This window comes from Poeciliopsis prolifica, unplaced genomic scaffold, assembly GCF_027474105.1.
Source record: "Poeciliopsis prolifica strain line A6 unplaced genomic scaffold, Auburn_PproV2 SCAFFOLD004, whole genome shotgun sequence".
Classification (NCBI taxonomy): Eukaryota; Metazoa; Chordata; class Actinopteri; order Cyprinodontiformes; family Poeciliidae; genus Poeciliopsis; species Poeciliopsis prolifica.
In genome coordinates this window covers 18,544,066-18,560,339 of record NW_026562379.1, presented here as the reverse complement: position 1 = coordinate 18,560,339, position 16,274 = coordinate 18,544,066, and the positions used below count along the sequence as shown (strand labels likewise).

At 50.9% G+C, this 16,274-nt stretch overlaps 2 protein-coding genes across 2 annotated transcripts in view; both read right to left on the bottom strand.

Moving 5' to 3' along the window:
• Positions 1-16,274, bottom strand: part of lrch3 (leucine-rich repeats and calponin homology (CH) domain containing 3) — a 45,438-nt gene that overhangs the window by 9,503 nt on the left and 19,661 nt on the right. The gene's annotated exons all lie outside the window — the stretch shown is intronic.
• On the bottom strand, positions 236-15,937 carry abcc5 (ATP-binding cassette, sub-family C (CFTR/MRP), member 5). The gene is made up of 30 exons (XM_055028714.1): positions 15,819-15,937; positions 15,369-15,522; positions 13,940-14,031; positions 13,084-13,239; positions 12,872-13,016; positions 11,890-12,123; positions 11,633-11,806; positions 10,931-11,078; positions 10,699-10,847; positions 10,518-10,625; positions 9,905-10,068; positions 9,631-9,829; positions 9,487-9,558; positions 9,282-9,406; positions 9,138-9,210; positions 8,485-8,688; positions 8,262-8,405; positions 6,383-6,476; positions 6,137-6,306; positions 5,879-6,025; positions 4,764-4,893; positions 4,400-4,682; positions 4,130-4,316; positions 3,419-3,508; positions 3,152-3,341; positions 2,904-3,063; positions 2,544-2,622; positions 1,971-2,084; positions 1,739-1,903; positions 236-1,657 (listed from the first exon to the last, which is right to left on the bottom strand). Exons 2-30 carry the CDS (start codon positions 15,456-15,458, stop codon positions 1,556-1,558), a joined length of 4,188 nt encoding a protein of 1,395 aa, XP_054884689.1. The 5' UTR covers positions 15,459-15,522; positions 15,819-15,937; the 3' UTR covers positions 236-1,555.

Here is a 16,274-nt window from a genome sequence, read left to right as displayed (position 1 = left end):
GAAAAAGTTTTGGAATTATATTTCAGTTTTTTAATTAAATTCTGCTAAAATATTTGCACAGGAAAGTAGGAAGTTTTTAATTTTGTTTCGTTTTTCACTCATTGTTGGAATTTAAAAAACATAATTTTAACAGATTTATGAGCAGATTGAAGCCTCTGACCGGGTTTCGCGTTTGGCCTTGTTGGCCACCGTAGCGGCAGGTTTTACCCAGAATGAAGACGCGGGTCGGGAGGAGTGTGTTAAAATGCTTTACTGGTTTTGTTCCTCATGCTCTTATAAAAATACACACACCAACACGGAGACACTTTGACAAAGGCTGATCTATCACAAGAAGATTCAGAATGAAAACATCACATCGCTCTGCGGTGATCCGAGGCGGTGACGTGCCGTGACGTCACTGGAGCAGCAGCAGGTCCTCGCTCCGCTTCTCATTTACAGTGACTGTACAAGCGGAGGCTGTGTGCGTGCTGCCCCCTGCAGGCACACAGCAGAAACCGCATCATCATGGCAGATTCCTGTGCAGTTACCGTGTTTTTCCTGCAGGGGGCAGCAATGCCTCCCTTTGAAAGGCCAAATGTCTTTAAAGGCAAAGAGGTTCTGCACCTCAGACGTTTCAATGATTAATGAAAGCTCTCTTTACATTCCACATTAGAGCGCATCAGGCAGATTATAACGGATCTGACACGGAGAACAAAGACGATTACGTCACCATTCGCTACAGCTGGAGACGCAGAAGCGTCTCTGCTGATCTCCTCCAACAGTAAAACTAAGGCGATGAACATCTTCACATCAGCAGATGATTCATAGCAGGGGTCTGCAACCGTCAGTCCAGCTAAAGAAATAAAACTCTGCAAATGTTACAGCAGTGGAAACAGAACAAAAAATTTTAAAATAAATGGCTACTGAATGAATATTGGGGCCTTTCTTCAGGAAGCAACATTTCATTTTTTTATTTTTATGTTTTAAAACAAAAAGCCCCATAAAAAACAGGGTTGATTAATTTTATTCCAGGGATGTTGGCGTTAATATCAGCACCATGCCATAAACATTTTGATGCAATAATGAGAATAAAGTGCAACGTTTCAACTTTATTCTTTTAATGTTATAAATTTATTGTCAAAATATTGACTTTATTCTCATTCGATTGTCTTTTAAAGGTTTTTTCTCAGTTTTATTTATTTTTGCTCGGCTTCAGTTTTCTGAACTTAGTTTCCAATGTAAAGGTGAGAAAAATCAATATTCCTGATACTTGTGTGAATTTATTCCATGTAAAAAATAAAATAAAATAAACTGATCAAATCTAAATAAAAAAAAATTGTTGCTGCATTTTTTTAGCCACTTTTGTCTCCAGAGCCACAGGTTGCAACCCCCTGACCTGTACAGACAGGAAACCACAGGCCATGACCTTTGACCCTGCCCACCTTCGTATGCCGCCAGTCACACGGTGCCACCTCATCAGAGCGTCAAAACATCATAAATAAATAAATAAAACGAAAACCGAGAAGCACCGAGGTTTCTGAGAGCAGCTTCCACATCCTCATCCTCATCTTCCTCCTCATCCTCGGACGGACACTTTGCTCTCTGCGGCCGCCAGCATCGAACACAGCCGAGAGTTCTCATTGGCCAGCAGCCGGGCCGGCTCATCAAACTCCGCCACCTGAGCCAATCAGAGACAAGCAGGCGTGTCAGGGCGGGGTCTCCAGAGCAGCAGGTGTTCTGCGTTCTGATTGGCTCCTACCTGTCCCCGGGTCAGCACCATGATGCGGTCGGAGGACAGGACGGTGTGGAGTCGGTGGGCGATGGTCAGCGTGGTGCAGTCCTGAAACGAGCTGCGGATCGTCTCCTGGATCAGGAAATCCGTCTCCGCGTCCATGGCGGCCGTGGCCTCGTCCAGAACCAACACCTGGACCAGAACCGGCCAATCAGAGGGCGGCACACAGGCAGGAAGTGGGACAATGGACCTGACTCACCTTGCACTGCCTCAGCAGAGCTCTGGCCACACAAAGCAGCTGCCTCTCCCCCACCGAGAAGTTCTCTCCGTTCTCCACCACCTCCGACTCCAACCTCTGAGGAAGCTGAGACACCTGAGGGATGGATGGACAGGAGGACAGACAGGAGGACGGACAGACAGGAGGGACAGATTAATCTTCAGTTTCATTTCTAACTGGTTTCGTCATTTTGAGTAACAGAATTGATTTCATTTTCACTCTGGATCCAGATTCCCCTCCAAATTTAACTCGGCGTTCCCCCAGGTTCTGTTCTCGGCCATTTAAAGTTTTGTGAATCAGATTTTTTTGTCCTTAAAGGGGCAGTATTAAATATCTTCCAGGCTCATTGTGCTATTTCACAGCAAAATCAATTAACTGTGTCAGTTATAACAATTAAATATGACTTTTACTGAAATTTTACTTCCTGATTTAACAGTTTGATTAAAGGTTTTGTCCAACAGTGAACCACGAGCAGCAGGAAGGTTTGCTATCTTTCTTCTTTCAGAAACAGAAACTTTTGTCCGGTCCGGTCCGGTCCGGTGAGGATCCACTCACCGACTCCTTCATGTGACTCCTCTCCAGAGCGTCCCAGATCTTCTCCTCGCTGTACTGGCTGAACGGATCCAGGTTGGACCTGCAGCAACAGAAGTTCTGGTCCGATCTGAGCAGCACAAGTTTTTCACACCTTCACTTTCCCACACAGTCTGACCTGTTGAAGGTTTTACTGTGGATCCGACTGATGTGCATTTTGCTTTAGGAAAACCTTCATACTGACATGAATCATGATGCTGATCCAGTACGTCAATGTACCGGATCAGCCCGGTACACATAGGCGTCCCGGACTGATCCAAACCCTCAGCCAGGATAACAGAAGAGCGACTGACAGAGACACCTGAGACAAACAGGAAGCTCTACCTGACCGTCCCGCTGAACAGAACCGGGTCCTGCGGGATGATGGACAGCTTGCTGCGCAGGTCGGCCAGTCCGATGTCGCTGATGTCGATGCCGTCGATCAGGATGGAGCCTCCGGAGCGCTCCACCAGCCGGAACAAGGCGACGCCCAGAGACGACTTCCCTGCAGGACCAGACCCTTGGTCTCAAACATGACCTCTGACCTCTGGGGTGCAGTTTCTCTGTCTCACCGTCCCAAATACCCCGCCTACCTGAGCCAGTTCTGCCGATGATGCCGACCTTCTCCTTTGGTCTAATGGAGCATGAGATCTTGTTCAGAACCAGAGGGAGGTTCTCCTGGTACCTCATCTCCACATCCCGGAACACCAGCTCCCCCTGCTGGGGCCAGTCAGGCGGAGGAGCCCGACCTTTGACCCGGGCTGGAGCCTCCTGAGACAGAGACTGAATCAAACAGAAATCAGTCTAACATCTGGGTTCATCAGAGTGCTCCCAGTTAGTGAGGAAACAGCCCCCAGTACCTGGATGTAGTGATGGATTCTCTCCACGGAGGTGAAGCGAGCTTCTGTCTCTGAGGCGAGTCGCACGGTGAACTGGAACAGACCTGTTAACTGGCAGAGACACAGGTTCTGCTTCAGGATCCGAAACAAGCCCAACAGTCCAGCAGACACATCCAGAACCCAACGACCCCAAAGAAAACGTCTCCTGGAGCCGAACCACAGATAAACGAGTTCAACAAGAGAAGAAGAACTCAATGAACCCTGAACACCATCATCTGGACCAACTGCTGAGGAGCAGAACGTCCACTCAGACGTTACGAAGCACTATATGGGGAGAAATTATCTTTCTTTTAGTGAACAAAGACGCTCCGCCATGTTGCTACTACTCTCTCTTATCACGTTATCTGGTGTTGACGGCACACAGTTGGTTCCCCAAACTGGTGAAAAACGGCTGTCGACTCTCAAAGTACTGAAGTCCGAAGCACCTGAACAAACATGCTAATAGAAGATCCTGGCTGATGGACTGAGCAGAACCTGTTTTCTAGAGTCCTGGATGTTTCAGGTGAGTCAAGCAACGTCCTGATTCAGATGGTTCAAGGGTCAAGGAGCTTTGAAGGAACTGATACTTGTTCCTTCACAGAGATTTTTCATACAGTTAACACAGAGCTTACTGAAGATGATGCTGTTTGGTCGGAACATGTTTGCAGGACAGAACTTGAAGGTTTTGGTTACCTGGACAGCGTAGGAGATAGCAAGCCCGGCATAGGCGGGAGGGATCTGTCCGTGCATCAGGACCATCATCAAGGCCGTCATGCTGATCAGAGACACGCTGATGATGTCCAGACGAACCGCCAGCCAGCGCATGGCGCAGCTGAACAGGTAGAAGGGAGACTGGTTCTGGTCTAGTAAAAACTGGTACCTAAATAAACCAGAACACAGTGATCAGATCTTGACCTCACGAGGCCTGGATGTCCGGACGGTGGTTCTGGTTCTGACCCTGACCTGCGGAGGAAGTCCTGGCCCCGGTCGTAGGCCTGCAGAGTCGTCAAGCCCTGGATGCTGGACGTGATGTGGGACATAAAAGGGGACATCGTCACATTGTCCAAACGTTTCAGCTCCCGGATGAAGACCTTAGAGACACTGTGGAGAGCAGCAAAGCCCAAGACCAGCGGTCCAATTGCCACTAGGAACCATGGGAAAACATAGCTGATGACACCCAGACAGAAGAAGACCAGGATCACGTTCTGGATAAACATTTCCGCCTGGAAGGGCAGCCGGGTGTCAACTGGATCGAGACAGAGACAAAACCGAGTCAAGCAAAGGCCAGAACCCCAGAAAGAGCTCCAGTCCTGCTAACCTACTGTACCTTCATCCATGTCCTTGGAGAAGCGATTGAGGATCCGTCCTGTAGGAGTCATGTCGAAGAACTTCATGGGGCAGCGCAGGATTTTGTGGAAAAGTTGGTCATGCAGTTTAGAGGAAGCTCTCAAAGTTCCCTACAAAGACACAACCAGGGTGAGACTGCAGGGGTGAAGGACACTGAGACCAAACAGACTTCCTGAAAGACACCATGCTGCGCCCCACGTCGTCGCATCCCGACACTGGAATGCTAAAGATCTGGGCTGTCAAGTTATGTTATACAGAATCATAACGTTATCACATAACTCTATCAACACAATCATGATTAATACATTCCTTCAATCATTACTACTTAATACTTCTCACCTTGATTCAGTATGATTATACATTCAATTGTGATTTTCTGTTTAACTGATTTATAAACAATCAACTTCAGATTTTACTTACTTCATAATCATCAAAATATAACATAATACATAGTCCATAATCAACATTGAATCATAATACAAGATTACTTCAGTCTCCCAGGCCCGTTATGGTGTGTTTTTCTGCATGAACCCTGGACAGATCTCACCTCCTCATACCAGTTTTCTTGACACTGGGAGAACTGGGTTCCACTCTGACATGTTCAAAGGGTCAAATTCCTTCACACCAATGGTGAGCACTGCTAACGGCTAACAACGGCTAACGGCTTGAAGAACTCTTACCAAAACTTTAACACAAACTTTGTTCAGCTGAAGTAAATTAGCACTTTAGCCTTAATATGGAAAATATTATTAATGGGAAGCTAAGTACGCTAACATTTACAAAGTTAGTAAAAACACTGAACTGCCAGTCAAAGGAGGAGCTCTGGTAGTTTACCAGCCAGGACAGTCCAACTCTGCTGAGCTGGACGGACCGGACCAGACCCGACCCAACCGGACCGGACCAGACCCGACCCAACCGGACCGGACCGGACCCGACCCAACCGGACCAGACCGGACCAGACCCGACCGGACCGGACCCGACCCGACCCGACCCGACCGGACCGGACCCGACCCGACCCGACCCAACCGGACCGGACCCGACCCAACCGGACCGGACCGGACCCGACCCGACCGGACCAGGAGTCTGGGCTCTGACCTTGACGAAGGCGATTCCTCGGATGAGTTTGAAGATCAGCATGACTCCCATGGAAGAGGCATAAATGATGGCGTACTGTTGCATCTTGGGATTGTCCTTCATGCTGAGGCTCATTGCTGAGCTGTTGCCCACGGTTACCGTGGCGTTCTGGAAGCCAGGAGAGGAGAGTCAGAGGAAGAGGAAGAGGAAGAGGAAGAGGAAGAGGAAGAGGAAGAGGCGATGACGGGGATATGAGGAGGAGGAAGTCAGGAGACTCACCCCGCTGCCCTGGTTGATCCAGTAGCTCAGCCACCAGTGGCAGAAAGCAGCACTTCCCACATTGAGGACAAACAGAACCAGGATCAGCAGGCAGGGGGCGGAGCCTCCGCAAGCCGCCATGTAGACCCGGAACACGGGCCAGGACACGGCGCCGCACTGCTGCTCCTCACCTTGGAGAACAGCAGAGCACGGTCAGAACAGAACAGACCGGGTCGGGCCGAGACGAGGCGGGAATGGAGTCAGTACCGTTGTCTTTGACAACCGGCGAACTCTTCTTCACGGATCCTGGTTTGGTGTCGGCCGGTTTCCTCTGAGATCCGCCCTGCTTCCTGCTGGGGACCTGAAACACGGAGAGGGCGATTCAGACAGACCGACTCAGGACAGACTGACTCAGGACAGACTCGGACAGATTGACTCGGACAGATTGACTCGGGACAGACTGACTCGGGACAGACTGACTCGGGACAGATGGACTCGGGACAGATTGACTCAGGACAGACTGACTCGGGACAGACTGACTCGGGACAGATGGACTCGGGACAGACTGACTCGGGACAGATTGACTCGGGACAGACTGACTCGGGACAGACTGACTCGGGACAGACTGACTCGGGACAGATGGACTCGGGACAGATTGACTCAGGACAGACTGACTCGGGACAGACTGACTCAGGACAGACTGACTCGGGACAGACTGACTCGGGACAGATTGACTCGGGACAGACTGACTCGGGACAGACTGACTCGGGACAGACGGACTCGGGACAGATTGACTCGGGACAGACTGACTCGGGACAGACTGACTCGGGACAGACTGACTCGGGACAGACTGACTCGGGACAGATGGACTCGGGACAGATTGACTCGGGACAGACTGACTCGGGACAGATTGACTCGGGACAGACTGACTCGGGACAGACTGACTCGGGACAGATGGACTCGGGACAGATTGACTCGGGACAGACTGACTCGGGACAGATTGACTCGGGACAGACTGACTCGGGACAGACTGACTCGGAACAGATTGACTCGGGACAGACTGACTCAGGACAGACTCAGGGACAGACTGACTCGGACAGACTGACTCGGGACAGACTGACTCAGGACAGACTGACTTGGGACAGACTGACTCGGGACAGAGACTCGGGACAGACTGACTCGGGACAGACTGACTCGGACAGATTGACTCGGGACAGACTGACTCAGGACAGACTGACTCGGGACAGATGGACTCGGGACAGATTGACTCGGGACAGACTGACTCGGGACAGACGGACTCGGGACAGATTGACTCGGGACAGACTGACTCGGGACAGATGGACTCGGGACAGATTGACTCAGGACAGACTGACTCGGGACAGATGGACTCGGGACAGATTGACTCGGGACAGATTGACTCAGGACAGACTGACTCGGGACAGATGGACTCGGGACAGATTGACTCAGGACAGACTGACTCGGGACAGATTGACTCGGGACAGACTGACTCAGGACAGACTGACTCGGGACAGATTGACTCGGGACAGACTGACTCAGGACAGACTGACTCGGGACAGACTGACTCGGGACAGATCGGGACAGACTGACTCTGGACAGACTGAGTCAGGACAGACTGACTCTGGACAGACTAATTCGGGACAGACTGACTTGGGACAGACCGACTCGGGCAGACCGACTCAGGGCAGACTGACTTGGGACAGACTGACTCGGGACAGACGGACTCGGGACAGACTGACTCGGGACAGACGGACTCAGGACAGACTGACTCGGGACAAATGGACTCGGGACAGATTGACTCAGGACAGACTGACTCGGGACAGACTGACTCACAGACTGACTCTGGACAGACCGACTCAGGGCAGACGGACTTGGGACAGACCGACTTGGGACAGACGGACTCAGGACAGACTGACTCGGGACAGACGGACTCAGGACAGACTGACTCGGGACAGACGGACTCGGGACAGACTGAGTCGGGACAGACGGACTCGGGACAGACTGATTCGGGACAGACGGACTCAGGACAGACTGACTCGGGACAGACTGAGTCGGGACAGACTGACTCGGGACAGACTGATTCGGGACAGACGGACTCGGGACAGACCGACTCGGGACAGACTGGTACCTCTATGATGGGCGGGTCCCCCAGCTGGAAGTGATTGAACATGGCTGCATAGTCTCCATTCAGCTTCATCAAGTCGTCATGGTTACCCTGCTCCACTATGCTCCCCTCCCTCATCAGAATGATGTCATCACAGTCCACCATGTACTGCAGACACACAGATATATGTCTGCATGGTACCAGTGTGCAGCGGACGGACATCGGTCCGGGTCCGGAGGGAGGCTACCTGCAGCTGGTGGGTGACGAAGATGACGGTGTTGTTGTGAAGATGCTTCTTGATGGCGTTGCGGAAGACGTGATTGGCCACGTGGGCGTCCAGAGCGCTCAGAGGGTCGTCCAGGACGTAAACGTCCCGGTCGCTGTACAGAGCTCGGGCCAAGCTGATCCGCTGCCGCTGGCCGCCACTCAGGTTGGCGCCGCGCTCTCCGATCTGATTGGACAGAGAAGTTTGAGGTGACTGACGAGGTTATAAGGTTAAAGGGATTAGAAGTGACCAATGATTTTACAACATGGTCCAAATATGAGGCAGATCTACATGTAGCTGTGTCCAGATCTGGTTCTAAGACCAAATTAGGAACGACCAGAACTTTCCTTTGGTTCCTAACCTGATGAAAGGTTCAGTATGAACTCAACCAATTCAAACCTCCGGGTTTAGTCTTCGAAGGAACAAGGAAGTAGAAAAACAGGACTGAGGTACAGATATTGTGTCACCATGATGAGCTCTGGACCGAGCTCTAACTGGGTCCAGTTCTGGTTCTAAGACCCGACTGGGAAGGGTCACCTTGTGCCTTTGCCTAAATAGAAACATGACTAATTTGCTTTTTCTTTTTAAAAGTTCATTAAAAATTTGCATGACAGAGAAACAGGAAATGACATCACCTCTGTGAGGTCAGCATTGGGCAGCAGAGCCAGGTCTGGTTTGAGGCAGCAGGCACTGAGGACAGACTGGTACCTGCAGAGACACAGAGACGGTGAGTCTACCTGTGGACCGCCTTGTCCTGAGTCCAGGTGTCTCCGCCTCACCTGTCCTCCTGGTATTCCTGTCCAAACAGGATGTTGTCTCTCAGCGTGGCGTTCAGGATCCAGGCCTGCTGAGCCACGTAGGCCATCCTGCCCCGGACCGCCACGCTGCCCTCCAGCACCGTCATCTGTCAACACAGCAGCAACCAGTCAACACCAGTCCTCACCAGCTGTCTGCTGGGGACACTGGGGACACTGGGGACGTCACCTGTCCTAAGATGGCTGAGATCAGAGAGGTCTTCCCACTGCCGACGCAGCCGCAGACACCGAGCAGCTGTCCCTGGAGACAGTCAGAGACACAGAGGGTAAAGGACAGGCGGGTGGTCAGAGGCACACGGTGAGACACACCCACCTGCTGGACGTTCAGGGTAATGCAGTGCAGGGTGCTCTGAGGACGCTGAGAGGGACGGGGGACAGCGAGGAGGGGGGGACAGCCGTCCTCCTCGTCCCCATCTTCCTCCTCAGGACTTGAATCTGCGTCTCCTCCCAACAGGGAGCCGGTCACTTCCTCCTTCTCCTGCCTGTCCTGGAGGACACCTGCGTCTCTGCACCTGTACATGAGGACATGTTGGACCTGAACCTGCAGCTGGTACCGAGGCGGTTCTGTCAGGTCTGTTTGGGTTTACTTTTCTCTCTGTCGATGGCGGCCGGCCGCTTGGACACACGGGCTGGCCTGGACGCTGTGCGCCGCGCCTTCCCATCCCAGAGAGGCGCCGCACATCTCCACGGCAACAAGAGGGTCACCGGGCAACGCTCGGACGCTGTCAATCTCCGGCAACAAGAAGAGGCTCTGAAGGCAGAGACAGAGCGGTCAGATCAGCTCAACCTGCGCCACAGCTCTGCTCCTCAACAACCCGATCAGTCGCTCTGCAGGTAGGTGGCGCTAAAACATCCTGCGATCCACTGGAAGCTAAGAGTGATGTAACAGCTGATGCTAAAGCAAAACAACATGGTATTTAGTAGAAGCTAATGCTAATGCACTATATCAACATGTTACAGAGTGGAAGCTAATGCTAATGCACTATATCAACATGTTACAGAGTGGAAGCTAATGCTAGCAGTATCAGCATGGAAGCTAATGCTAACAGATATAGAACTGCTGTGTGAAAAGTCTTCACCCACTTCAAAATAAGAGCATAAACTGCTAACCTAGCTGGTTTTCATCGTAGCACCTAGCTAACTTAGCGGCGCTGTTAGCGGATCAGTGAAAGCTATTTGGCCGGATGGTCAGTTCCGTACCTTGAACCTCTCCACGGCCACTGAGGCCTCTGACAGGGACTTGACAGAAATTGGCGTCACTTTGAGGGCAAAGGTCATGGCATTGAACACCGTGACGACAGTGAAGGCCTGGAAAAGAGGGCGGAGTCAACAGGCTGGTGAACAGGTGAGTGCAGGTCAGTGATACGGCGGCGTTGGGAACCTGAGCGGCTGTGAGGTCGTATCCTAGCAGCATATGAGTGGAGAACGTCACGACGCTGGCGATGACGACCACGATGGGAGCCACGCCCACCGTGATGCTCTGGAAATATCCTGTGAGCTCCAGCAGGCGGCGCTCTTCGTCCCGGATTCCTGACAGGAAGCACAGACAGGTCACGGCCTGCGTTACCGTGGCAACAGGCAGGAGGCGGGCCCCGGGACGGGAGACCTCGTACTTTGGACGTCCCCGGAGAAGGCTTTGACCCAGGCGTACATCTTGATGAACTTGATGTAGCTGAGGATCTCATTCATCTTCTGCACTCGCCTGTCGGTGACGGCCACGCCCTTCCTCCTGAAGTACGCCGTCATCCTGGAGCTGAACATCTGCAGGCAGAAACACGGATCACAACAGGATCACATCAGGATCACATCAGGATCACAACAGGATCACATCAGGATCACATCAGGATCCTGATTCCAGTTCACTCATCACTTTGTGACACCCTGAGCCCCGGCGGGGCGGGAGGAGCTGCTGCCTCGTTTGGGCGGGAGGCGGGGTCACCTGGACAGGTCGCGGTATTTAAAATATCAATTTTATACAATCAATAATGTGCATTCTTTTTTATTTCACATACAGCCAAATTTAAATTATTTGCATATTTAAATATACTTGAGTTTTATTTTGCTTACAGTTACATTTATATCTAACACTTTGCATGGAGCAGCTGTCGACGAATAAGGAGTTTTCCATTGGGATCAATAAGTTAATTTTATTCTTTATGGGGTTTTTTTTTCAATATGTAATAAAAATAAATAAAAAAACAGTGATATACTGGACACATTAATGTGTGTTTGACCTTCAGGATCCTTTGCAGACCAACAGATTAAAGCAGAAATTATTATGATTTTTAGTGAAAGATTCCCAGCTCTTCACTCACCATGGTGGGATAGAAGAGGATGAAGACGGAGGATCCCAGCAGCGATGTTGGACCCAGGATGTACAGGTTGTACACGACACCGAGAACGGCCAACAGGGGGCCACCCGCTAGCAGACTGCCCACCGCCGCGGCGTCAAACATCCGCTGCCCGTCGCTGGAGCACATGTTGATGAGCTGAGTGTGAGGAATAACCAGGTTAAACCCGCTAGCGCCGCCGCTAGCTTCCTGAGAAGCCACCAAGCGGTCCGGGAACCGACCTGGCCCACAGACTTGTCCCGGACGCTGCGCAGTCGCAGGATCTTCTCAAAGGCCAGGCTGAGCACAGCGCCTCTCAGCCTGCACCCGGTCCGATAGTTCAGGGCCCAGGTCAGCGCCAGAGACCAGGACCGCATCAGCTCCGTGGTCAGGAGCCCCAGAACCAGCAGCAACCCGTAGGTCAGGTCCGATTCCTCCTGCTGGGTGTAATCCAGCAGACGCTTCACCACAAAGGCCTGGAGAAAGTAAGAATGACCACGATAAGAAAAACCAGGAAGAAAACCAGAAACGAAGAGAACCAGAACCAGAACCTAGAAGGACAAATGGTGATGCGAGATAATTACAAGATCTTAACACTCCGATGAAACTGGCAAGAACCAGGTGTGGTGACTAAAACAGGAAGTAGGTGTGGTGATTAAAACAGGAAGTAGGCGTGGTGATTAAAACAGGAAGTAGGCGTGGTGATTAAAACAGGAAGTAGGTGTGGTGATTAAAACAGGAAGTAGGTGTGGTGATTAAAACAGGAAGTAGGTGTGGTGATTAAAACAGGAAGTAGGTGTGTGATTAAAACAGGAAGTAGGGTGGTGATTAAAACAGGAAGTAGGCGTGGTGATTAAACAGGAAGTAGGCGTGGTGATTAAAACAGGAAGTAGGCGTGGTGATTAAAACAGGAAGTAGGCATGGTAATTAAAACAGGAAGTAGGCGTAGTGATTAAAACAGGAAGTAGGCATGGTAATTAAAACAGGAAGTAGGCGTGGTGATTAAAACAGGAAGTAGGTGTGGTGATTAAAACAGGAAGTAGGTGTGGTGATTAAAACAGGAAGTAGGTGTGGTGATTAAAACAGGAAGTAGGCGTAGTGATTAAAACAGGAAGGTGTGGGTAGGACTGTTTCGGACTCTACCAGCACAGATCCAGACTGTGGTTCTGGTGACCAGCAAAGGTAATCAGTAAAGCTGTGTGATGTCAGCTGGTGGAGACTCACCGGGCCGCTGAATCCGGCGAGCTGAGTGACGGTGAGGCAGAGGATGGACCAGAGGAGCCGGGCCCGGCAGAAGGTCCAGACGACCGAATACAGGGACGCCTCGGTTCCTTTGGACCTCTGCTCCTCCTCCCACAGCGTCCTGAGTCTGGACAGACACAACAACCACTCACCTGCTGAGCTACCTGACAGGAAAACAGCAGAGCGCCACCCACCTCACGCTGTTGTCATGGCAACGCTCCTTTGGCGCCACAGGCCAGACGTCCTCCAATAGGAGCTGCCCTTTCCTGCACGCTTGCAGAGCCAGAGGAGTCAGCCAATGAAACGTCATGAAGGAGAAGAGACCGGCGCTGTCGACTGGGTGGGCAAACCTGAGGAGAGACACACACCTGAGGAGAGACACACACCTGAGGAGAGACACACACCTGAGGAGAGACACACACCTGAGGAAAGACACACCTGAGGACAGACACACACCTGAGGAGAGACACACACCTGAGGAAAGACACACACCTGAGGACAGACACACACCTGAGGACAGACACACACCTGAGGACAGACACACACCTGAGGAAAGGTGTGTGATTGAAAAGAGTCCCTAGATTTGTCACAAGTCGCTCTTTTCAAACGCTCCCTAAATTTGTCGCTAAACAAAATTAGAAAAAAAAGATTTGACATAACTTGGTTTTTTGAATTTTATTTTTCTTTTTGGGCAATTTTCAAAAAACTTTGCTAGTTTGGCACTCGGTGCTTTTTTTGAAAAAGCCATTAGATTTCTCTGAAGAGTAGTCCTTTTTTTAAATGACTGGATGTTGGTTGGTTTTGAAGAAAAACAACATCACTAATATATGTATCTATATCACTTGTCACTTAAAAAAGCTTTGCTGGATTTGTTGCTAGTAAGAAAAAAATCATTAGGTTTGTCTTCAGTCACTGTTTTGAAGAAAAAAAAAGATTTGTCAGCAATTGCTGCTTGTGGAAAGAAAAGCTGCTAAAATTGCCTGAAAAGTTGCTGAACAAAGTTTTGCAGTGGTTGTGTTGGGGTCAGACATCCTGAACGATTCTCCTCACCTGTCAGCCTCCTGCTCTGAGGCTCCGCCCTCTGCCAGCTCTTCATCCTGGCAACAAGCCGGTCCTTCCTCAGACAAACCCAGGAGGACAACCTGGCAACACACACACACACACCACACACACCACCACACACACACACCACACCACACAGACACACACACACACACACACAAACACACACCACACACACCACACAGACACACACACACACACACACCACACACACACACACACACCACACCACACAGACACACACACACACACACACACAGACACACACCCACACACACCACACAGACACACACACACACACCACACCACCACACACACCACACCCACACACACAACACACACACACACACACACACCACACACACACACCACACACACACACACCACAAACACACACACACACCACACACACACACACACAGACACACACCACACACACACACACAACACACCACACACACCACACACACACCACACACACACCCCACACCACACACACACACCACACCACACACACAGACACACCCACACACCACCACACACACACACCACACACACACACACCACACACACACACAAACACACACACACACCACACCACACACACACAGACACACACCACACACACACACACACACAGACACACACCACACACACACACACACACCACACACACACACACACAGACACACACCACACACACACACACACCACACACACACACACCACACACACACACACACACACACACACACACACACACACACACACACACAGCTGAGCAGCAGGTCCAACACAGACATGCTCATTTGTGTGTTTTGTCACCAACCGGACCTGGTTCTGATTGGGTTTAAGCTGATTACGGTCCTTATACAGATAGAAAAACAGGCTGGTTCTGGTTCTGGATGCGAGTGTGTTTATATACAACTAACGGTCCTGGTAAAGACCGGACCAGGTTCTGGTTCTGATGGTCCAGGACCGGAGGACCGACAGGAGGAGCGTCACATCCGGGTGAGGGATAATCTGCGCATGCTCAGAGAAAGGCAATCGAACTGAGCACGTGCTGAGCTCACGTTTCTGCCCCGTGACTCTGTGACGCTCTGAAACAGCCAATCCAGAGCCTCGTAGCGTCTCCGCCTCAGCCAATCAGCTCGCGGCTCTGTGCTCAGCGTGGCGGAGGGGGCGGGGCTTCTTATATAAACAGACTTCAGCTTTGTTCTGCGCTCCTGTCCGCAGCTCAGGCTTTTATTTTGAAAAACTTAACGTCACTCACTGAGCATCTTTCTGTTAAAGGGATGCATCTGTTTCTGGTGAACTTTCTGAGGAATATTCCTGAAATTTAAATCTTTTAAAGCATTCAACAGGTCTAACTCTGTCCTCTGCTCTGATTGGACGGTCTGCGGTGATCTGTTCTCACCTGGTTCTGGCTGACCTCTGACCTCGGCGGAGCGTCGCAGGAGTTCTGCAGTAGACCCGACTCGCTCCTTCCAAAGTCATGTTGTTTCATCGTCTATCAGACCACATGGAGGCGTGACCTCTGACCCCGGCACGCTCAACAACAGGGGAAAATACTGGAAAACGTGCAAACAAACAAAGAGAAACATCTGAATATGGCAATAAAACTTCATAGAACAGAAAAGAACCACATGCGCGTCACTGCGGAGGGATCAGGTGAACCTCCAGGTGAGCGTCAGGTTCTGCAGTACAGCAGCTGGAACACTGTGTACGGATACTACACAGTACTACGGAGGACTCCTTCAAAATAAAAGCCTGTGATGCTGCGTTGATGACCGGCGCCGTTCGTCCGCGCGCTTGAACCCAATCAGAGATCAAACACCCGACCGCCCTCACCTGCGCGGGTTCTCACCTGTCCGTGGCTGCGCGCGTGTCCGTGTCCGCGCGGCTCTCTGTCCTCCTGCAGCTTCGCTCGAGTGATGCTGCGGCTCAGAGCCGGCGGGGCGGGGCATCATGGGAAATGGAGTTACGACGCAAAAGATGCGTCACAACCGGAAGATGAATGAAATTCTTATTAAGGTGGATCAGAGAGGATTTAAGGTGGAGAAAAGTTAGAGCCTCTTCTTCTTCTGCGATGTCAGTTTGGACAGAAACTTTGCAATAAATGTGTCTTCCTGAGGGATCTTTAATAGATGGCGCCCCCTGCTGCCTCTCTGGGGAAACAAATGCTTTATTTCTAGGCGGAGTTTTAGGGGACAGAAAACCGGGAAATTTGCTTTTTTAATTTAGTCTCAAAGATTTTATGAAAAAGCCAACAAAAAGCAATTTATTCTAGAAAATACAAAGAGTTGCTGAGAACAAAATTCTA